Source organism: Thunnus maccoyii, chromosome 1, assembly GCF_910596095.1.
Source record: "Thunnus maccoyii chromosome 1, fThuMac1.1, whole genome shotgun sequence".
NCBI lineage: Eukaryota > Metazoa > Chordata > Actinopteri > Scombriformes > Scombridae > Thunnus > Thunnus maccoyii.
In genome coordinates this window covers 27,913,447-27,937,638 of record NC_056533.1, presented here as the reverse complement: position 1 = coordinate 27,937,638, position 24,192 = coordinate 27,913,447, and the positions used below count along the sequence as shown (strand labels likewise).

General features: G+C 40.1%; 2 protein-coding genes across 8 annotated transcripts in view; one reads left to right on the top strand and one right to left on the bottom strand.

Moving 5' to 3' along the window:
* The first annotated feature begins 961 nt into the window (after positions 1-961).
* wdsub1 (WD repeat, sterile alpha motif and U-box domain containing 1) lies at positions 962-12,648 on the top strand. Of its 3 annotated transcripts, none has more exons than XM_042407475.1 (13): positions 992-1,044; positions 2,266-2,679; positions 3,781-3,968; positions 4,563-4,649; positions 5,101-5,194; positions 6,411-6,444; positions 6,567-6,607; positions 8,868-8,974; positions 9,111-9,128; positions 9,564-9,590; positions 9,960-10,139; positions 11,482-11,616; positions 11,765-12,648. In XM_042407475.1, the coding sequence occupies exons 2-13, from the start codon at positions 2,282-2,284 to the stop codon at positions 11,914-11,916; spliced, it is 1,461 nt and encodes a 486-aa protein (XP_042263409.1). In that variant the 5' UTR covers positions 992-1,044; positions 2,266-2,281; the 3' UTR covers positions 11,917-12,648. The 3 variants fall into 3 exon arrangements, with proteins under 3 accessions (XP_042263495.1, XP_042263409.1, XP_042263323.1); XM_042407389.1 differs by lacking the exon at positions 992-1,044 and adding an exon at positions 1,136-1,156 and having other exon boundaries at positions 2,268-2,679; XM_042407561.1 differs by lacking the exon at positions 9,111-9,128 and having other exon boundaries at positions 962-1,045; positions 2,268-2,679.
* A 669-nt stretch (positions 12,649-13,317) lies between these two features.
* LOC121912825 (protein TANC1-like) overlaps positions 13,318-24,192 on the bottom strand; it is a 37,374-nt gene continuing 26,499 nt past the window's right edge. For all 5 annotated transcript variants that reach the window (XM_042435325.1, XM_042435570.1, XM_042435493.1 and 2 more), the window contains 9 exons: positions 22,899-23,032; positions 22,684-22,807; positions 22,418-22,593; positions 21,704-21,836; positions 21,235-21,264; positions 21,059-21,150; positions 20,749-20,895; positions 16,391-16,491; positions 13,318-16,239 (listed from right to left, as the gene is read on the bottom strand). In XM_042435325.1, coding sequence (XP_042291259.1) covers positions 14,856-16,239; positions 16,391-16,491; positions 20,749-20,895; positions 21,059-21,150; positions 21,235-21,264; positions 21,704-21,836; positions 22,418-22,593; positions 22,684-22,807; positions 22,899-23,032 — 2,321 coding nt within the window. In that variant the 3' untranslated portion in view covers positions 13,318-14,855. The remainder of the gene's footprint in view (positions 16,240-16,390; positions 16,492-20,748; positions 20,896-21,058; positions 21,151-21,234; positions 21,265-21,703; positions 21,837-22,417; positions 22,594-22,683; positions 22,808-22,898; positions 23,033-24,192) is intronic.

The following is a 24,192-nucleotide window of genomic DNA, read 5'->3' as shown; positions in this document are numbered from 1 at the left end:
GCCTGACAAAGTATTCATAGATCATATCAGTCATGAGTCATGAGGGAGAGCAAGCAGACTGTAAAAAGAGAGAGAAAGAGATGGAAATCATGAGGATCAGGTCCAAGTGAAGGCTAAGCCATGAGGAAGCAGCTAGGAATGGAAATATTCAGGAAGTAAAGGAGAATAAATCAGGTAGTAAACATGATGAATATTGTTTTTGTAAGGAAAAGATTAAGTTCTTAGCATTTCTGATCATGATGATTAATGGTGGGAAATCCAAGAGAACAGAGACAGTTGTTGATGCAGCAAGAAAGTTTTTGGATATCATCTGTGGAAACTACTGGAGAGGAAGTGTAGGGGCTGTTGTGAGAGGCTTTCAGATAAGTTATATTAGAGAATTTACTTCATTTGTTATCTTTATTTTAAATATATTATATTACTTATTTTATTTTATATATAATAATTTAGATTAGATAGGAGAATCAAGTCTTATATTCAATCCAGTAGAAGGTGGTAATGCAACATTTTGGATGCAAATCAGTTCCTCAAGTCTTAAATTTTTTTAAATTGTATCATGTTCAAACCATGCAACCCTCCTCAACCAAAGCATAAGTATACAAATCAATAAAAAAGGAGATATAACAAAACTTTATACATAGCAGTGCCATGTAACAAGCAACAAAGACATTAAAGGAAAGGTTTAACAAATTTCTACTGTTTTAATGGCTTTACTATTCTTCAGTCCATATAATGTTTCAACATAGTGTCTAGTTTCTATTTTGAATTGTTGTATGTGTGGTTTCTTTTTAGTCTATTTGCATTTGTGAATATAATATTTTCCATATAAGATAAAGAGGTTCAAAACAGTCTTTTACAATCAATATAATTCTTATCATAAAAAAATATAATGTCTCTTTTTTCTAAATGAATAACTGAACCAGCTCAAGTCCTTAGAGACAACCAATCAGACAGTGGGTGACGTAAACCGCTTTACGTCACAGTCAGCTGTTCGATGAGGAAGTAAACAAACGTTGAACTGAACAGACAACGCGACGAAAAAAAGGTACAAAACTCTGCTGTAGTTGCTTCTAGCGAATATAATATTTAGTCGTCGTATCATTTAACCCTCTGTGCTTGATTGCTGAGCTGCTTTGTCACAGTTGTTTTCTCGCAGGTGAATAATATTTGACATGATTACGTGAAGTAGAAAGTTGCTGTGGCTGTGTCTTGTTAGCTGGAACGTTAGCAACACATATGTATGGTAGCAACAGTATCCACAGTATCCTCATGTTTGTTACAGTTGTTTTTCTTTAGTCTGTCAGTAAAGTGATGTGACAGCCCAACAAATATTGTATTTTACGGGTAAAAAATGGATGGAATGGATGTTGAAGAAATAAATGTTGGATTTTTTCTTGTTTCATGGTCAGCTGTACAAGCTTTAGTCTGACGTTATATGACTGTTGTGCTACTTTAATATTAGCTTCAGATGACCAACAGACGACTATTTGTATGGAAGGTTTAAAATGCCTAATAAAAACAAATCAAACAAAGTAACTGAAGTAAAAAACATTACACAATTTTATTTGAATTCCCTTCTTATGTATGCATTTACTGTCTCATAATTAAATAAGGAACATACACAGGACAATCATTTAGTTTCGTTTTCTGTCATGTGATTTGGTTTTAACGTGTCGTGGACATGTCACAATAATGAAAAACAAGTCATTCAGTTATTAAAGACAAACAGCTAAGTGATTGTAATTTAACATATGTTTTTTAATGTCATTATGAACACAGTAAATGTATCCATAATAAGGAAATATGTGTGTTTGGTTTGTTTTCAGTCTGGCATTTAAACTGCTTCATATGTTGAGTGTGTTAGTGTAGACTTAAGACTAAAACTGCAGTCTGAAAAGAAAACTTCTCCTGGATCTACTGTAGCTTGGATTATACCTCATTTGTATGTCACTTTGGACAAATGCTTCTGTCGAATGAATGTAATTGAAAACTATAAAATGCTGTTTGATTTCATTATTAACTTCCAAGAGCCCTAAGTGATGTCATAAGTGAATTTGCTTTGTCCGACCATGATTCTTATGTCAGTCTTCCCTCATATGCTGTGTGAATAAACAGAGAGTAAAGAGTAAATTGGCTATGAGAGAATATTTCTATATCATGTCTCTGTGAACCAGGCAGTCCTCTAAATTCAGATATTTGGACTTAAGTGAAACATTTCTCTGTCTATTGTGTGTTTAACTTTCTTTCTCCTTCTATTTTAACTTCAGGACCGGCTCTCCAAATGGTGTCCCTGATTTGCACTTTAAAAGACCATCGAGACGATGTCAACTGGTGTGCTTTCTCAGCAAAACTGTTTGCAACGTGTTCTGGAGACAAAACCCTCCGAATATACAACACCCATGACTTCTCAGAGCTGCCCTTCTCGCCGCTGTCAGGACATGGCTACAGCGTCCACTGCTGCTGCTTCAGCGCCTGTGGACAGTTCCTCGCCTCATGTTCCACAGACGCGACCACAGTGATCTGGTCGATGGTCACGGGCGAGATCGAGGCCGTCCTGGAGCATCCTGGTCGCAGCCCTGTCAGGATCTGTGCGCTCTCTCCCGACTCTGCCCACCTGGTTTCTGGTGCGTCAGATGGCACTTTGGCTCTGTGGGATTTCCCTTCGAAACAGCTGCGCAGGTAAAGTTGATAGATGACATTTTTCTTTAATTAGTTGATTTGACAGAAAATTAATCATCAACAATTTTGATTATCAATTAAAAGCAATAATGTCAAATATTCAGTGTTTGAAGCTTCTCAGAAGTGAATATTTGATGCTTTGGGTCTCAAACAAACAATGTGGATATGTCAGCTATGGCTCGCGGAGAATATGAAGTACATTTTTCACTATTTTCTCACATAATTATTAATGGGCAAATTAATTGATAACTGAAATAATAGTTAGTTGCAGCCCTTGCAGTTCGTAGGCTAACCAGTAGGCTAATAGTTTATACCTATTAAAACAGTCTTCAAAACAAATGTCTTTAAATTTCTTATCTATTTATTAGTACTAAAACAATTAGTTGATTAATTGATCAACTGAAAATAAATCAACAGTTTATCAAGGAAATTGTTATGAAGAAAAAAATTTCAGCTTTCCTTTGTTTAATATTAAGTTAAATTGAATATCTTTGGGTTGTAGAGCATTAGTTGGACAAAAGAAGAAACTGGCACTTTAGTGCGAAAGGCATTTTTCTCTGCTTTATGACATTTTATAACCTAAATGATTAACAGATTTATTGAAAAAAAATTCAACAATTGAACAATTAATAATAAAAATAATTTGTTACTTAAAGTGGGTGCCACAAGATTTGTTCCTTTCATTGTTTTTTTGTGTTTTTTTTGCATTTCTAATAATGTTTTGCTGCGTTAAAAAAAAAGGAAAGATTTAAATTATAAAATATATTTTATGATGATTTTTCAAACATATCAAAACAGAAAAAAATAAGATATGAGGGTTCCTTGACAGACAAATTCCTATGAAGTTGTAGTGAAGTTTGGGAACTGCTGCTTTATACAGCTACAGACAACAGTAAAGTCTTTATTACAGTATATCTTCACAAAACATGCTGAAACCTCAATGCACACAACACTCATTGCACTGTTTGTACAGTGTTTGCATTTACATGATAAAATATTTGCAATATCCTGACAGCATTCATGTCTTGAACGATGACTATAAAGTTGAATTGAACTGAAAAAGCTGTTAACGCAGCCGCTGCGGTCATTATGTTTGTGAAGGACCGGGTCAGTGAACGATACGACGATGGTAGCCTGCTCCTTCAGCCCCTGCAGCCAGGTGTTTGTGACCGGCTCCACCTATGGAGACCTGCGTCTGTGGGATCTGGACATGAACCAGCTCCATGCAGAGAAGAATGCCCACGACCTGGGGGTGACCTGCTGCGCCTTCGCTCCCAGCATCCTTAGCGGTGAGAGAATAAAAGGAATAAAACTCAATTTATACATTAGTTAATAGTTATAAATAGTAAATATATAAAATATATCAATTATAGTTAAACAATGACAGTAAAAAGTAGATGACATTTTGAACAGTAAACTTTACATGAAATTAAATTTGTTTAAATAATAATCAGCTACACATAAAACTGCAGCCTATGAAACCTGCAAAGTGCTGCAATTTCTTATTTGCATATTTGTAAACATTTATACTGATATCAGTGCACCTGTAATAAGCTCACTTTGGCCAATGTTATCAGTCCACTGGTGTATCAGCATAAACTTAGTTAAATGGAGTCACATTCACAAGACAAATCCACAGGTCATCCCTTGTGGACGATGCAAATTGTAGCATCGCAGCGTCCAGACCTGCAGTGTCAGTGAGTGTAATGTTGACGTTTTGTCCAAATCCTGTCAGCGTGTCTGCAATAAACAGAGGCTGGTCTGTTTCCTCTGCAACTTTACTGACTTTTAGCCTCATGTCAAGACTGATTGCTGTTTGTGAAAAGTTGGACTGTAATTTATTTTAAATTATGGACTAATATTATTTTGTTTTTGTCTTTCAGGCAGTCAAGTCGTGCAGTTTCATTTGGCATCCTGCGGGCAAGACAGTCATCTGAAGATCTGGGCAATAAACAAGTTCGGCTCTGGAGGTACATCTCCAAAGATGTCTCTCTTTCTCTCTCTGTCATTATTTACAAAGTCTCAAGGATATGAGCTAAGATTGTAAACCTGTTTACCCAGACACACTGTGCCTGTGTAAAGTGCTGCTGTACAAGGCAGTATTTGACTATTATGTTGTTATACGTGATGTGTTGTTACAGTCAGTGGATAATATACATGTACAATAGCTGTCTGAATGATGTGCAGTTTCAGTATTAACTATCTGACTGCAGCCCTCATTACATCAACCCTTCATTTATGTAGCTGTTTTATAATATGTCATCTGCCAAAATTTAAAAATTTGTTCTGAATCGTGGTGACGTATTACATTTTCATCCAGAAACAGTCTCACCTGCAGCACAGTAAGTATGTCTTGCTGGTCGGTGGGAATAACTGATTAATTTGTGTGTATGACATCAGTTGTTTCTCTCTCTCTCGTAGCCTATAAGATGCAGCTTCTCCACACATTAACCAGCCAGTCGGCTCCGGTCCTCTCGTGCGCGTACTCCTCAGACGGGCAGCTGCTTGTGTCTGGGTAAGATCGTAAGTTTAAGCCAGCACGAATACACAAGACACACAAAAGAAAGCTTCAATATCTGAAATTCTAGAGATGGCTGCCAAAGAGCAACCTTTGCAATATATCTTGGGCGCCCGATGACAGCTCAGGGAGTGGTGTAGAGTGTATGAAGGGCTCATGCTGCATAGTACTGTCAGTCATGTACTGTAGAGACTAAAACATTTTTTGCATGTTTTGCCCCCTTAAATGAAGATTATGTACACTTTACATACAAGTTTTTTGATTAATTTCTTAGTTTCCACTCAGCCATTGTTATCTAAGAAAGAGCAATATGAAAATGAACTTTCAGAGGCTTAAAACTTGTGTTTAGTAAGTTGAGTTAAGTAGTAATGAGATTTTCCTGAGTAACTTTTATGAAAATGATTGATAGTATGTTTATTGAAGCGCCATCGTCTAGAATTTGAGAGTCCTCTGTTGAAAAATGTTGTGTTTATGAGATTTATTGTCAGAACATTAAAACCAGATGACAAAAATAAACTAACAAGAAAGTCATTGAAAGATTAATGATGATGATGTATTTTTTGTTTCATGCGTAATATCACAACAGCACACTAACTTTCAGCCCGATGTTTCACTTTACTGCGATCTGTAAAGTGTACCTTCAGCATGACTTCAACATGAACCTTTCCTACGCCTGGTTGAACATTAATAATTTATTAGAGCAGAAGAGTCTCTGTTCACAGTTGTATTGTCACATAATTATAATGTCAGCAAAAGCAGATAAAATGTTCACAGTGATGCATGTCTGTTAATTTATTTTAATAGCTGCCTGAATGAAAAATCTAAACTCTCTTAGTGCAGTTTGTAAAATTGCCTTGTATTTAATAGGATAAAAATGCAAAACCAACAGTATGGTGGCTTAATAGAGACATTTCTAATCAAAATTCACAAGAAATTGCTACAATTATATAACCAAATGCCAGTTCCGTATTTTACATCAGTTGTTTGATCTTAAATAGATCAAGAGGTGATAGATCCATGTCTTCATCTATTCAGGATCAAGACTGGCATAAAATATAGATTTTTGTTTGCCTGGACTCTTAATTAGGCCACACTTGACACATACATGTAAATTAAAGTGCAGTACTTCAATGGAACCACTGGAGGGAGACATGGATTGCTTTGTTTTTCAAAAAAGTGACTGGATCTGATTTTATGTTTTTATGTCCTTCAGCTCAGTTGACAAAACGGTTACAGTCTATGATGCAGTGAGTAACTCTTCTTTATAATCATTTATTTAGTAGTAAAAGGTTTAGTAACCAAGTTAAATACTGCACCTCTCATGACATAACATTCATGTTTTGTTTTATTCATGTTTTTTTCCTTGCAGAAAAACGCAGTTTTGCTTTACACGTTGAACCAGCACGAGAGGTAAATATTCATGTTTTATATATCGCTACATACAAGTTTTTATTACTGGATGTAAACATGAATTTGTACAATTCTTAGAATAAATACATTCATTTCTATATCCTCCTGTCACATAATATAGATCAAATGTTTAGTTAGTGCTTATATTATTTGATAATATGATGTGTCATTTAACATTTTTGAATCTAGACAAAAGTCTTATATCGGATATTGTGGTTTTCACGTCTAAAAGTTTGCATTTCTTTTTTTTTTTTTCAAAACTTCATTGAGTTTCCAAACAAATAACAGATAACAAGTAGCATGTCGAGCTTCAATTCAGAGTTTAAGTGATTATAAAACAGAACACTTACAAGAAAGGGCAAAACAAAACAAACAAAAAAAAAAGTACATATATATATATGAGAAATAAAATAAGTTACATTTCAACAAAATCTGGATACCAAAGAACATATTTTTTTTTATAAATATTTAGATTTTCATTTTGGTAAAACACAAACAATTTAAAATTAATTTGTAAATACTTTAATACATATCTTGACATATGGATATTGAGATAATGTTACATAGTTACTGTAATAATAATTTTGTTCATATTGACAACTCCTCTATTCTCCACCACTTGATGTCTTTTGTGCAGAATTCTTAAGTATCGGCATAAATGTTGTCCGATATGCGCCAATATTTTTATTTTTAAAAAAAATTGTATAGGCAGCATTTTATGTATATTTGATCCATTTTCTTAATTCACACTTAATATATATATATATTGTTTTATTTGTGTGTGTGTGTTTTTAAATAGTTATTTATAATTATTAAATTCCCAGTGAAGTTTACAGTTTTAGTGCACTGATGTCATTTTCAATAAAATTTATTGTTAAACTGTAAAATATTCTACGTCCATTACTACCTAAAACCTAATAGCGGTATTCGCCCCAAAAATCCAGTATTGCTCGGCTCTATTACTAACATGTACAAGTTCCTCTTCAATAACCTTCTCTTTGGGGAAAATCCGCTGCAAGATGTTTTGCATTGCTAACACTTACTTGCACATAACTTGACCAATATGATGAGATGTCACAGTGAAACATTCCCAGACAAGTTTTAGGAGGTTTAAATATCTTCTGTTTGTTTACTTATATAAACTGCGAGCAGTATATTTCAGAGCAAAAGCTTCTTCTTGACTCACTTCAACATTCAACCACTTGTATACAACAAGATATCAGTTGTAAGGAAGGCAGCAATATCACAGACTTAATGTTTATTTGTGCAGGGACAAGTATATAGAAGAACTTGTGCCACATACCACAACCTAAGCAATTGTGATGCAGTGTGGCTGCAAAAGACGCCTTTGGAATTTTTAGAAAAAGGTTGGACTGCTTCGTGTCTTACACCCCTGCACATACATTTACATATAAGCTCCAGCTGAATGATCACACTTAAAAGCTATTTATACATCCATCCAACCACCTGTGATTGAAATGCAGGAAGCTCACTTCCTTTCAGTCCGACAGATTGAAAGGCATTTTGGAAAATCAGTGACTGAAGTGGAAGAAGATGGGAGGCAAGTTGAGGGGAAGTGGATAAATGCCAAAAAAAAAAGTAAACCCCAACACTTGACAGCATACCTCCAGAAAACAGAGTGTCTCAAGGCCTGTTAGTGCATTTCTATCTCTTTTAGAAACTGTTTGAAGCCAACTAGCTTTTGTGGATCAACGTTTCTGAGCAATCCAGCTTAGGTTTTGGAGAGATTGTCCTCATTAACGTTGCCTTTGACTTTCTCGATTCTTCCAAAAATTTTATTTTAATCCTTATTTAGATCTTAGTATAGCCTTTGATGTGGAAAGCCATCACTGGATTGGCCCTCTGATGCAGAGCATTTCCGTCACTGCTACATATTTAAGTCTGTAGTTCCCACCTTTTAACCCTCCGTGCACCAAACTGCAGCCTCAGATCTTCAGATAGCACCCTCCCAGCTGCTCCAAGCCTCAGATTTGGGGTGTTTGAGCTTCAGTTTCCAACTTGAAATGCCTTCAAAATCTTTAAAATCACTTCTTACAACTTATTTTTACAGATTTTGTGTGATTTTGCTCAATGTTTTGAAATTGTTTTTGATTTATATATTTTAAGGCTATGATATTTGCTTAGAAACTTTTTCACAATTTTTACACAATTTTTAAATTCTTTTTATTATAAAGAGAAATCAGGTATGCCTCGTTGCTAACAGAACCGACATTCAAGTGATGACTGTCCTCTGCTGCAGGTACGTGACAGCATGTTCCTTCTCGCCAACTTCACCACTAATTGCTACAGGATCCATGGATAAGACCGTAAACATCTGGAGGGTGGAGGACGGATGCAGCAGCCGTGGTGGGAACAACACAAACACACACAACACTCCAACATTGTCGATATTTTGATGAAGATTAATTCAATTTGTTTCGTCTTCTCCTTTTTTTTTTTTTTGTGGCTACCTCCTTTACTTCACCTTGCGTCCAATTGAAAGATGGGAAGTCACTGCCTGGTTAGTTTTCTTTTGATCTTCAAATCTGTTTTTGACACTTGAAAGAATTGTAAAAGTTACCTTTATAAAGCCAAATGTATACTACTGTAAACAATAGCAACCAGTTGTCACAGACCAGTTTTTAATCTCCCGTCTTTGTTCCCAGGTGAGATGTTGTGTTTGTCAGCTCTGAAAACAAAAAAAACTGCACAACCAGACTTTAAAATGCTATATATACTGTATATTCTGTCAAATATGGCTATAGCTTTGAGTAGTCGCTTAAATCTTTTGGCAGCCCCACAGGAAGAGTTGCACCTCAATACAAAGTTGAGATGTTAAACTGGTTTCATCCCTTTTCCTAAATCACTCCTCAGTCTCAAGAGTCACAAGTTTGCTCACAGACAGCATTGCCTTTGCACACATTCACGACTTCTTATTGTGTTTTCTGTTTTTCAGAGGAGTCTTCCCTGACATCAGGTGAAGGTAGGAAGTTTCTTGATTTACACCTGTAAGAAAGCATGCCTTACTGTGAAGGATATTACACTGAGGTACCTATAAAAAGTCAGTAAATGGACATACAATATGTTCACGAAAAACTATAAGTATTTGCCAAGTCCAAGTTTGGTATAGCGTTAAACTTGGTTTTCACCTTTTAGTTTCATCCTATGTTGATGAAAATGTCGATGAAACCTCTCAACATTCATCAATATAATGACACAAGCTATTCAAGCCACAGCTCTCTAAGCAATAATTACTCAGCAGGATTCCAAGACAGTCCTGTGTGAAGATCATTTTCAAAAAGACAACGCAGCTGTGAAAAACCGACCGTCTTGCTTTGACTCACCCTCTCAGGAACAACCTCAGCAGGTCGATCGAAGCTGCTGGTCAGTGATTGGTCGGAGGAGGATGTGTCAGCGTGGCTGCTGGAGGAAGGACTCGAGGGATTGGTGGACAAATTCAGGGCCAACAACATAGATGGGACCGAGCTGCTCAATCTCACCAAGGAAACGCTGGCGTCAGAGCTGCACATAGGTGAGGAGGACATACATCACACTCTGCTCAGCGAGTCCAGACTTCTTCAGTCCCTTGTTCTCTCACAGTCCTGATGCTTTTTAATAAACATGTGTCCAAAATGTAAGAGTATAAAGCCAGTCTTATGGGTATTACACACCCGGTCTCTTGTGCAAATGAACATGGACGTGTTTGGATTAGGGTTTTTGTACCTATTTACATGGATAAAAGGTGGCACATTAAATTAAAGTAAGGGTGAAGGAGTAAATGAATGTTGATGTGGGTTTTACTCAGCAAGATTACATAATATTAGGCTGCACTGAAAAAGCACTAAGCTTTGAGGCTTCAGCAGTTCTGACTTTAATCTGGAGCACTTCATCAGTTACATAACCCAATCCCCAAAACAGTATTTCCCATAAGGTATAAAGTGGATTTACACCTAATATCATTAGGCCTTCTTGGTTTTTTCCAAGTCTGTCTGAAGTGGTGTTTGTGGAAATTTTGGTTTATCAGATTTTGGGGTATATTTTTGGCATTTTTTTTTCTGCAAGATTTGCAACCACAGAGCTAAAATAAGAGTGTCGCGTAGTTGATGTCAGTCTACCAGCTAGACCAGTATTCGTCTTGTAGTTGTCAGCAAATGTTTGTTGTATTGCCATGCCGTCATTTCCATCCCACAGTCCCTGTCAATCACTCCTCAGTTTACACAGCTTCAGAGCTGCGACAGTGAGAGTTGACATCATCTCAGTTTTTTAGTATTTTGTAGCATGCAGCCTTCCTTTTTAGCAAAACTAACTCAGAGAACAGAACCGAGTAGCAAACATATTTTATCCAGTGCAATAAAAGACAGAGAAATAGGCATATTTTTCAAAGGTGGGAGTGAAATCAATAAGTCCTCTCTAAAGAGGCAGCATAATAAAATGAAACAGAATGTACTGGTAAGATTATCAGGGAGGCTGTGTTGCCTGTTCTGCTGTAGTTAACAGTTTTATAAGTATTTAATCTTAAAATGCTGCTAATTCTGGCTGTCAGGTTCTGCCAAAATATTACTAAAATAACAAAATGCACACGAGTGATACTGCCTGCTTAGTATCTAACTTTGATTTGGACAGACAGTCAGCAAACATGCTCTTCTCCCAGCGTGTTCACTCTCACCCACGCTCACATTTGCCATCCAAGAGTGAAAAGTGTTAAACATGAATAACAAACACCCAGAATCTTGATATCGATATTATCATTATTGTATGCGTTAGCGTTCAGGTCAGTCCACATTGTTCCATTTGATGCTCCAGCAGTTTCTATTTAATGAGAGCACACAGCATAATGATTGGTTTGTCTTTCTTGTGTGTGTGTGTTTGTATAGAGTCAGTAGGCTTGCGCAGCAAAGTCCTGAGGAAGGTGGAGGAGCTGAAGAGTGAGTCGGTGTGTTCGGGTATTCCTGATGAGTTCTTGTGTCCAATCACCAGAGAGTTGATGAGGGAGCCGGTCATTGCTGCTGGTGAGCAAACATCAGACACAGCTCACACTCACAGCTTTTCCCCTTTAGCACAATTTACACATAATGACATAACATCATAAGTTACAGTCTCATTAAATACAGGCTCCAGTTGTTAACATGAAGGGATGTTGCCTGTTTAATTTTACAGACGGATATTCGTATGAAAGAGAAGCCATCGAGAGCTGGATCAACACCAAGAACCGCTCCAGCCCCATGACCAACCTGCCCTTACTGACCACTCTGCTCACCCCCAATCACACCCTGAAGATGGCTATTGGTCGGTGGAAGACCAGTCACTAGCATCCTGAAGAGCTCCCACCATTCCCCAACTATTTTCTCTAAAGTAGAAAGAAAACAGAATCCAGTGCTCACCGAGATACTGCAGCTTTTCAAGTACAAGTGTGTCTTATTTTGTGCCATTTGAGGGCTTCTGCACAATGTGGAGGTTTTTTTAGTAGCACTAATTTGTAAAGTTGCATTAAGCATTTGACCAGAGCTTAGTCGATGGAAAATGCCAAATATTTGCTGGTTGCAGCTTCTCAAATGTGAGGATTTTAAGCTTTTTTTGTTTCATACATGATAGTAAACTGATTGTCTTAGGATTTCAGACTGTTGATTGGACAAAACAAGACATTTGAAGATGTCACCTTGGAATCTGCCAACTCATCTCATTCACCTGTGACTTATTTACCTTAGCGCTAGGTGGTTTTGCTCATAGTACAACCAGTGTGTGAGGGCAGAGAGTGATCAGTTTGAAATGGACAGTTGTGGTTTGTTAATCCGAATAGCAAAAAATTATAGTGCTGGGCAGAGAACACATGGAGATAAGAAGTGTTCCAAGATGTCGGTAACACCAAGCACTCCCAGTAAAAACATTTTAATTACAAAGTGCAGAAGTAACGTTTCAATCTTAATCTTCATCAGATTCACCATTTGCTCAGGGGTGTTCGAACGCACTTGTTGGTGGTATAAATAAGGCTATTGACCGAAGAAATGTTTAAAGGATATGGCTAGTGATTTTCTATATTTCTCTTATTGTCAACAAATCTCATGTGCAGAGCCAAACCAACAATGAATTGATCATATTTACCTAAGTATTGTGTGTGAATCCAAAGTCTGATATAACATATTCCTCCGTGCCATAGACCTCCGTTGTTGTCCAAAAACTATTAAAAACACGTAAATGAGCCATACTGTTGCACTGGGTGACATGTTCCTTCACCAAAAGGCAAGCAACGACTCCAAAGACTAATAACAGCGATCACATTTTTAGTCTCAGGAGAGTAGTTCTGTGTATGGCAGATGCCACTGCACAGGTGTGGGAATGCAGTTCTGTTTATAGCTTTACTAGTTTGTGATGCTACATATTACCTATACCTACCTATATATTACCTCTTGACTTTGTACTGAAGTTCTTTGAGAAATTCACAATGTAGCACAAAGTCAAGAGGTTGTGTTATGTAGCACAACAAGCTAGCGAAGCTCCATACACGTCTGACATACATGAAACTTCTCTCCTCAGACTGAAAATGTGATTGCTGTTATATTAGTCTTTGGAGTGTAAGAACACGTCACCCGATGCAACAGTGTGACTCATTGACGTGTTTCAACGGAGGTCTACAGCACAGAGGCTTTGGATTCACACACAATACTTGACAGCAGGATCAATTCATTGTTGGTTTGGCTCTGCACATGAGATTTGTTGACAATAAGAAAAATATAGAAAATCACCAGCTTTATCCTTTAATCTCAAAATGCTTAATTGCTTTCATAAGATATACACATAATGTTTAATGAAGGTATAAAAAAATCTTTGTGAAGAACAAACAAAGCACTTTATAATTAAAATAATTTTATTGGGAGCCCCACAGTGCTGTGAACATCTTTTATCATAACTTTATTTTTTTATTGTTAGACTAAATAACCAAAAAGCTAGAGATGTCTCAAAACTACAGCTAGCTACAGAGTGGTTTGCAGTTTCATCAGCAGTAATAGCAACCCTTTTACTTTACAGGGAGTGTATTGATTCAACATTAATGTCAGGACTAATGCTTAATGGATTAATTATGTCCCTTGTCTTACTGAAACACTTCACAAGTAAACAGGTAAGCAACACGTGTGCTTTTTTAAATTTGTCTGAACATTGCTATTACAAACCCTGTGGGAATAGTGCTTGGCCAGTAGTTGAAGGTTGCACAAGCTAACATCTTTTACACTGCAAGTTATTGTGTTAGTGAAGAAATGTTAGCGATATTCGGAAGCGGCAACGTTATCATACAGTTTGTTTATTTTGTCCGCTTGTTGAGGTTCTACTGTGCAACGACGACACTTTGCATTCATCCATATACACTCTAAAGCTTAGGCAACATTTCATGTATCATACTGTGAAAGAAATAGATGTACAAATGTATTCCTTCATTAATATTTTATTATACCACAATAATAATGTGGTAACATTCTGTAATCCGTAGTATGACTCTGAAAAGGTTATATGACAACTATGGACATAGAGCAGTGTAAGAAGTCTCTTAAGGTTTTTTTTGTATCGTCGACTGATTGTGTAAATGCTCTCTTGTGTCCAATTAAACCAATAAACACTTCATATGAATATGTCCTCTGCTATGCAAAAATAAATAACATATACTGTGAATATTGAAGCAATCAATTCAATATCAGATTATGACAAGAGGGTTCCAACAATGTCATGTACAGTGCCTTTTTTATCAAATGTACCAAGAAAAAGATTCTCAAGTACACAAAATCATTTCTTTTGAAGCCTGTAATGCTAACAGATAACCACTTACAGGGAAATATATAATCTGCAAATATAGTGTACACCGTACAAATATAAATGTTTTTTAAAAGACACTTGACAATAGAAATGGTCATATCCTGCAACTAGTAGCGTGAGGTTCCGCATATTCGTGCACAAAGCTTTCTTTGACTTCTATATTTGATATGATAAATTAAAAGTTGAGACAATATACTACTTATTTTTAAATCCCTACTTAAGGTATGTCTGGTTTTCTTGAATACACTAGTGTAGCTGTAGACATGTAAGCAAAAGCGTAGTAGCCTGAGTTGAACACTGGTTCTAGATTGTAAATGCAGTGCAGCAGCATAACTCTACAAAACAGGCTCAGGGAAAGGAGCAGTTTTCAAACCAGTCTCCCTTGCTACCTTATGTGGGACGTAGTTTGTTGAAAACAGCCTGTATCTGTGTTTTGTTATAACTATATTCAGACATTAGACTCTATAAATGAGCGTTTGGGTTTGATGGGAGCCATATGCAAAGCCGGGTTGTCTCTCGTCAAGCTCGCCTGTCTGTGCCTCCCGTCTGGAAAGCGTAGCTGGGAGGATATGGTGGTTCTGGCCTCTCGCTGGTGGAGCCGCTCTCCAAACTCCCGGCCCTGCTGCTGGCTGTTGGCCTGACTTCCGGAAAGCTGCTCCTGGAATGAGGCGCGTTTGAACTCATTGTTCAACCCTTGGAACTCCATGACTGACATACTGAAACTCTCCCCACCTCCTCCCCCTCCTCCTCCCTGCCCCTGTCGGCCCAGGCCAGAGGTCTGCTGGCCCTGGACTCGCACCGCTTTGTCCATGACACCCATGAAGGGCCGGGGCTTCAGCTCAGGTTTTGTCTTGAAGCTACCACTGCTCTTGATGGGGCAGGGGGCGTCCGGTACCTGTTGCCTGCCACCGTCTGACAGGTTCCCACTGGAGGCCTGACTAGAGCTAGAGCCCCGTGAGCCTGCTGTTCCTCCTCCACCGCCCTCCCTCCTAACCTCCATACCAGACCCCAAAGCGAGAGCCAGGCCATCCAGAGCCACAGAGTGGGTAGAGAGTCTGTCAGACCCTCTGGAGAAGCTGGAGGAGCGGGGCTGGTACATCTGAGGATGACCAGGTGGGGAGGAGCTGTTGGGGGACATGGGGTGATAGTGCTCAGTGGGGCTGTGTCCAGAGTGTTCACTGGCTGATCCAGGACCGATGTCAATACCCAGCACCGGCGCAGGCCTCAGGGAGGTGGAGATGTGTCTGCCTGGCAGAGGACTGGAGGGGCCGCACAGAGAAAGAGGCCTGCCCCCGACTCTGCTCCCTGACTGGAGGGAGTGGCAGTGATGATGAGTCCTGCTGCCCTGGTTTTGGCTTTGCCTGTTGATAGCAGGAACAGGCTCCGGCATATCCATGAACATTTGGTTCTGTACATACTCCTCTTGAGGGAAACATGGCGCCTGATCCGCTAAACTAAAGGCCACACCTCCAGGGAGAGTCCTGTTAGGAGCATATGGATTCTGAGGCCAAAATTCTGGGCTTTTACCACATTGCAGGCTCACCTGCTCACCTTCCTCCTTCTCCTCCTCCTCCTCCTTCCCTGCATCAGTCTGCTCCACAGGGATTTGCCTCTCTAAACTTCCCTGTGAATACACGTCTGTCTCCTCCTCTGTGGCTTGATGGTGGTGGGTGTGAGGGTCCCTGTTGTAACCCTGTGGCGTGTTGTTGCTGGATATCTTCTGATGATGTTTGCATTCTTCTTCTACTCGTACCAGCAGGCGGCGGATCTCCCGGTTGGATGGGCAAAGTCGTGCTGCTTCATGGAGGTCTGCCAGCGCTGCAGCAAACTGCCTGGGGAAGACAGAGAAAATGAACAAAAGAACTTTAAAAACACTTAATTTACAGTGCCACAGAGACGCATTGTAGCATCAGAGTGCTGACTTTCCACTGAGAAAAATGATTCTGCTTTGAAAAAAATATACTTAATTTAATATGGTTGTACCTGCTGCTCCTCTTGGCCCGTGCTCTGGCATAATATGCTTCGTAAGACCTGGGTTTGAGGTCCAGAGCTTTTGTTGCAAACTCCTCAGCTATGCCAAAATCCTGTGTTTTCAGACAGAAAAGTCAATTTAGTGATTAAGTTTCAATTTAAACAGACAGAGCAGAGCAACAAACAAACCCTCTGTATGAGCAGCTGTGCGGTTTAGTGACTAGACAGGAAAATGTTTGTTTTGCAGAAATAATCCATTCCAATAAAAATAGTGTTTGTGTTTGGATCTTTATTATATATAGATCTGAAGATTGAAGCCTGTTTAATGATACAGAATTTTTATTGCTGTGTCCAGTAACAAAGAGAGAGAGAGTGAGAGAGAGTGAAACAGACAGAACTGCTTGTTTTTCTGCTGGTTTTTACTGCTCTCATCATCACTCTCAGGTGAATATTTAATGACACAGATGCATTGTGATTCTGTCCTTGAGAGTGAGGTCAAAATGGCAGCCTTGAATGTGAGATTGTGAACATTGCTGTTGAATGTTTAATGATGGTATCATGTAGTCTCTCTCCTGGCCCTTAGTGCTTGCATTCTGATATAATATGTGGATTTAGCGGGCCCACTTGCACGTCCACTGTAAATAACCCCCCTGTGGAGACGCAGAGAAAGAGACTACGCTTGGTCTGCCAGAGAGAGTGACCTTATCACATCACATTATCTGCTCCATTATTCATTGGCCACAGTGACCCCAAGGATGGCATTTTTACACAGTCTGTTAGGACGTCTGTCATCACTGGGGTGGGTTCCAAACCTGGCTGCAGGCCACACACATCCATCTCTACACTAACAGCATGCAGCTATTCATTATGTTACCACCTGCTTCCAGGTCTCACACGTACATTCTGTTTACCAGGGAGCCATGAAATTACATCTGAAAAGCAGACGTATTTTTACAGTAAGCTATACTGATGCTGACATTATCTTTTTATGGCAATACAGATAAATTATCTTGTTTGTTCATCATATTTGATGATGACCATGGCACGTCTCATTATTTTGGTTTTTGGTGAGTATGCATTTGGCTGAACCAATCTAAGCCCGAAATTCTCTGTGGCACACTGGACAGGTCAGGGAGGATGTAGAGCTCTGAGGTGCAGCCATAAGTCCTTCCTTGGCAGATTTGCACTGCTGCCTCTTCAGCATAGAACAGGAGCTTCTCCTGCTCTCACGGAGGACTGCACCTTCCTGGTCTTTTCTTCTCCAGGTAGGTCAGTCCTGAGCTAGGGGTTCCCAGCTTTTCAGGTCAAATCCAAAGCTCTTCAAGAAGGCTTTCAGGGTATCCTTGTAGTGCTTTTTGGGGCCACTTTGCGCTTGCTTTTGGCAGTCTTGTGCAGGGCATACTGGTCACATGGTCAGTCCATTTGAGCTGTGCCTTCTCAATCAAGGTGGGAATACTGGGAATATTGGTCTTGCTGAGTACTTCGGTGTCAGGGATTTTGTCTTGCCACTTGATCCTCAGCAGTTTCCTCAGACAGCTCAGGGGGAGATGGTTCAATTTCCTAGCATGGCGCTGGTAGACTGTCCAGGCTTCACACCCATACAGAAGAGTTGGTAATATGACGCCCTGGTTGACCCTCAGTTTTGTCTCTTGCTTAATGCCAGTATTTTCTCATACTGAGTCACATAGATGTCCAAAGGCTGCACTGGCCTTTACAATCCTGATGTTAATTCCTTCATCAATGTGCACAGCACAAGACAGAGAACTTCCAAGGTAAGTAAATTTGTCAACAGCTGAAAGCTATTTGTTGTTCACAAAGATGGTGGGCTCAGTGTACGGTCTACCAGGAGCAGGTTGGTACAGGACTTATGTCTTCTTTGTGCTGATTGTTAGGCCGAAGTTGTTGCAAGCTGAGGAGAAGTGGTCCATACTGGCCTGTAGTTCTTCATTTGAGCCAGCAGCCAGAGCACAATCATCAGGAAGCAAAAGTTCTTGAACCTGGTCTAGGTGGACAATTAGATGGTTCAAAAGGATTTTTGTCAAGATTTTGCCTGCAACTGATATTACGGAGATGCCTCTGTGGTTGTCACAGGCCTCCCAATAGCCTTTCCTGAGATGGATTATGGAGGCATCCTAAACCAGTTTCTCGACTAAGCAAAGCCCTCCAGCCTTGTATATTTCCACCTGGATGGTATTGGACCCTGGAGCTTTGCCTGATGAGAGGAGGCTTATGGTTTTCCTGTTTTCCTCAGAGGAAGTCGGAAGAGCAAGGGACTGGTTTATTTCAACTTGAGGCAGACTGGCAATTGCCTCCTCATTTTTGCATGATGGCTAGTTGAGGACTGTGCTGAAGTGTTCAGCCCACCTTGCAAGTATTATCTCCTTCTCTGTGAGGAGTGTTGTTCCATCTACATTCAGGAGAGGTGAAGTTCCTGCGTGTTGTGGACCATAGATCTGCTTGAGTGCATCATAGAAGCACTTGTGTTATTACTGTCAGCATAGGACCGAATCTCCTCAGCTTTTGTGCACAGCCAGGTGTCTTGCATGACTGAGTCTCTGCTGGACAACCTAGCAAATGTTGAGGAAGGCAGTTTTCTTTAAGCTTGAGCTGCTGTCATTCAGGTATGCTTTACGCAGGTGATGTTTTTCATCAAGGAGTAATTATATTTCTTCATCATTCTCGAACCAATCTTGATGTATACATACATCAAGTGATTTGAGGGCTGTAGAATGCAGCACGCTCTTGAGGGCAGTCTAGTCTGCTTCAGTGTCTGTATGCTCAAAGCTTACAGACTCCAGGCAATGGTCTAGAACCGTTTGACATGTCTTTTTCCTCTGGGACGTCTGGGGGGCTTAATCCAGAGGTTAAGTTTGGAAATGATAAGACAGTGGTCGGTCCAACATTCACTACCACATATAGCCTTGGTCTCCTTGACATTGTGCCAGTTGCTCCTCCTCACGATGACATAGTCAATCAAGTGCCAGTGGTGTGAATGTGGATGCATCCATTCCAGGAAGTTCTCTTGCGCTTTGGTAGTTGGAATATCATGTTGGAGATGAGCAGGTCAAACTCTGAGCATGTTTTCAACAGCAGAAGGTCATTGCTGTTACATTTTTGCAATGCCATGTGCACCTATGACTCCTTTCCTTGATTGATGGTCATTTCCAACTCTGGCATTGAAGTCACCAAATATCAGGAGAGTCAGAGCTGGCTGTGGCAGCAATGATGACTTCCAGGTCATTATAAAACTTGGTTTTGATCTCATCAGAGTAGGTCATGGTAGGGGCATAGGCACTAATGATGGTGGCCTCCTTTTTACCCAGTAGGTGGAGTTCTGGGGTCATTAAACGGTCGTTTATACCCTTGGGTAGGCTTGCCAGTATGTTCACCAAGTAGTTTTTTTACTGCAAAACCAACAAACATGTCACATCTCTCCTCCTGCCCTCGTTCACCCCAGAAGAACATTTCATATCTGCACTCACTTCAGTCACCTGTCCAGTATTTGCCAGCCGGGTCTCACTAAGGGCAGCAATATCCAAGTTGTATCTGGCTAGCTCTCTGCCCATGAGGGTGGTGCATCGCTCAGGTCTTTTGATCCAGATGTATCCATCAAAGCGTGCACATCCCAGGCACCAACAGTGAGTGGTATCACTTTGGTCTTTTTCATTTTATTTGTTTTCTACTGCAGCTAGTGGGATCCCACTAGCTGCAGTAGGCTGGCCAGGATGTTTTGAGGCAGATAATGTTTAAGGTACCTTTTCTTCTCCTGAGCCGCCTGCGCACAGGTTTGCGGCTACAGCCTCCAGCATGTCCGTGCCTGCTGCTTCGTCGGTCACCCATCACCACAGGACTTGGATAAATGACGATGGTAAGGTGCCATGACTTGCGCAGAGAACTTGGATTTCAGTGAGGAAAATTTGCGCAGCGTCAACCTCACTATCTCGAATAGCCCCATCTGTACCCAGTGGCAAGATGTAGTCAAGATGACTGGAAGTAGTCCTGATTGCAGTGGATGGTTCAGAGACCCTTAGGTGGAATTTCCTCCAACAGGAGGTCCAAATGCCCTGACTCAGACAAGCTGAGTTTTCTGGGTTAGTTAACTGCTGCCCGGGGTTCGGTGTTGGCAGCTGCTGACTATATCAAATCACCAAGGATGAGCCTGGTGTGCACCTACGGAAGCAGCTAGAGGGCCAGCCCAGATGGAACAAGCCAGCAGAACAACTAGCTGGTCAGACATAAACAGATAAATTATATATCTTAAGGAATCTTCTATCTTGCCTTGCCAGCCCACCTGCCATCCCCTCTAGCATCTAATAGGCCTGATGGTGTTAAAAAGTGCATGAGCAGTTTGATACAGCTGTGAGCCTTACATTGGTTTTCCTGCGGCAGCGGGAAAGGTTGAGATAGAGGGAGACCCGCAGGTCTTTCAGCCCTTTCAACTCCTCTCCCTGCCCCTCACGAGGTAGCTTCCTCAGGGCGTACTGGTATCGCTGGCCTGCTTCCTTCATACGTCCTTTCTGCATAATACACAGGAAGAGGGAGAGAAAGGAACGGTCAGGCAAACTGCTAAACTACTCCACAAAAACACCTCATTTGAAGTTTATCTCAATAAAAGGCTGTAAGGTTTGTCATACCTTCACAACACATGTTCAAATACAAAGAACATTAAGCATAAAGTACCTTGTAAAGCATGTTCCCTTCCTCCATCAGCTTCTGCAGCAGGATGAGGAGAATGTCTGGTTTAGAGGAAGCCATAGCCCATGTAGCGTGACCTGAAAGAGCGATGCAAATATTTATCTTTCTATTATCTGTCTCACCTTGTCTCTTTTACTCTGTGTCTTATATAAATCATGTACCTGATCGATCATGTGGAGCTGTTCTGTAGCCTTTCGGTTGATGAGGGAGAGCACCCGAGGATGGAGGAAGAGAAAGGTAGGGAGAGAGTTAGTAAAGTGGATTCAAAACTGCAGGAGCTGCAGAATGGCGCATAATAATATACTGTTTGGAGGTAAAATAGGCAAACATACAGTAATATAAATGCAGATCATGCAGGTGCAAAAGTATAGCACATAGTATAAACCTATCCAAGTGAGCTGAGTCCTCATTGATTGTTTTAAGTCAGATGCAAATATGGATACACTCTCAGTAGCCAGTTTATCCACAGAGGTGATACAACTTTGTAAGTTCATTTTATAGGCTATACTGTAGTTTATGGTGCAGTTTTATTTGGGTATTTAATATGTTTTTTGAATTTTGTGGTATGAGTAAAAGCTTCATAAACGTAGGATTTATTGCAAGGCCGTTATGCAAGCATGGTGTTTATACCCATCTTGGATCCTTTCTTGAGCAGCAAGGCCACCAGGGCTGGGTTCTGGCAACCCGGAGTCCGGTCTGAAGCCCTGCTGCCGTTGTTATCAGCCCTCTCAAGCACTGCTCCATGGTCCACCAGGCAATGTACCTACAGTATAGGAGAATAACAACATTATATTTATATGTTTAAATTAAGATTTAATTAATGTGAAAGTGGTTAGATTACACACTGAATTCTCCAGAACATTAGAAAAAAAAATCTAACAGTAGTAAAAGCCACAATCCATGATGACTTTGGTTAAATCTCTGATCATCAGATAATTTTGTTTACTTTCTGGCTGATCAGTAGATTACATGAATGAGTGTCAAGATGGCTAGATTTCAGTTTCTTGACTCCATGATGTGATTGTAAACAGACCTCCTGTGTTTGCAATGCAGTTCTCAGAAATATGATTATTCTTCTTGTTATTATTATTATTGTTGTAATTATGATTAAATTACCTAAAATGGGTTGTTGTGAGTGTGAGACAATTGTGTATTTTACTTTGTTAATTAGCTTTTAACAATTATGGTGTTTTTCAACTCAATGTTAACTATACACTTCTCTACCAAGGTCTATAAATTCTATCTCAATCACAGGGAGAAAAGTATGTGAAAATAAAGTATTTCAAATGAAGACAAACACATTTTCCATTATCAACATGATCTACACAACAGCATGAAACCCACTGTATCTGCATCCCCATTAAGGGCAGCTAGGTCAAGAGGAGTCCGTCCCTGTCTGTCTGGTTGGTTCAGGTCTGCGCCTGCCTCCACCAGAAGCTGCACCACACCTTTCTGGCCCTTCATACAGGCCCAGCTAAGTGCAGTCAGCCCCTCTTGATCAGCAGAGGACAGAGAGGCACCTGGGACCACAAACAATACAAATATTGTACTACAGTCCATACATTCATCAAACATGTTTGGCTATGAGTGGTGATGGCGGGGACTCTCACTCTTTGACAGCAGCAGTTCAACAGTGCTTATGTGGCCCTCAGAGGCAGCCAGCATCAGTGCAGTGCGACCCTGCTTGTCGCTGACGTTGATGTCTGCACCTTGATTCAGCAGCAGCTCTACAACCTGGAAGAGGAAACAAAGTTTTAAAAGAAGGGGTACAAAACAGAACTGCTTAAATGAGAGACATTCTGTAGACAGTGACTGTACTCCTCACCTGTGTGTGTCCATGTTTTGTAGCACCAAGGAGTGGGAACATCCCCCTGCGGTTTGATAACTCCAGCGCTGCCCCCCGCTCCAGGAGAAACATACACACCTCCATCCTCCCTCTCCCTGCTGCCGCACTCAGCACTGACAGAGGGTGGCATAGAGATGAGATGACGAGGCGGAGAAGAATACATAATTGACACATTTAGGAGAGAAGTATATGCAGGAGTGAGAAACAGAGGGAAAAGCAGGGCTAGTAATTTCCATTATCTATTTGATTGTAACACAGGTGTTGTAGCTATTCGTATTATCTTTGTTTAATCTGACAAACTAAATGTTCTTTGCTGAGGCAAAGTGTTTAATATTTTCCGTTTTAATACAAACCTAGATATGTGAAAAGTAGGCTACAAGAGATCAGAATTGCACCTTACAGACACCAGAAACCTACAGTTTCCCTTCCATATTGCTCCTTTCCAACAACAAAAATAATCATTACTAACCGTAACTCTGCACACTATATAACTTGCACAGCCTTACTTTGACAAACGATGGGCATTGTTCCTTTTTCTAGTATGCGAGTCCTTCAGCTAATTGAGTAGCTGTGGATAGAGGCAAAGTATTGATGCCATTCTCTAACCTCCAAATATCCTTGATAAATGATATCATGTTTAATGTGACCACACGCTTCAGTGAACAAATTGATGGCATAATGCCGCCTTTAAAGAGGAGTTATTGTCATTTATGAGACAAAAAAACCCAACTGTCCAGTTGTCTTTGCTTGAGGTGACTTTGTGCAGCTGCATAAAATAGTAACAAGGTTAGTGAAGCTGCTACTTTAAATGCACAAACTGAAAATAATATTAAGGAGATAATCGTAATTCATACGCATTGGGGAGCTGCTGTCTGTCTTTGGCAACTGTAATCCCCCAAAACTACAAATCCCTGGTTCATGAATCAGACTTTTAAATGTATCCTTGGCTGATTATTTTTTTTACATATGGACTGTAATCCAATAATGAATGTACAGATAGGAACACTGAACATAAACAAGACAAAGCCCTGGTACATGCAAAGGTGAATGTTTCAGAGCGTATTTCATGCTCTCACTTTTTCTCTCTCAGCACTAGAGGGGACTGTGTAATAGAATTATACTCTAATGGCGCTGTAGGCAGAGATACAGGCTTCATCCGACATGCTCTCAGGAAATGGGCCTAACAGAATTCTGTAAGCTGCACTTGCATCTGTGATAGAGGTAAGGGTATTACAATTGAATAACAGCTGCTTTTTAGATGCTACAAATGTGG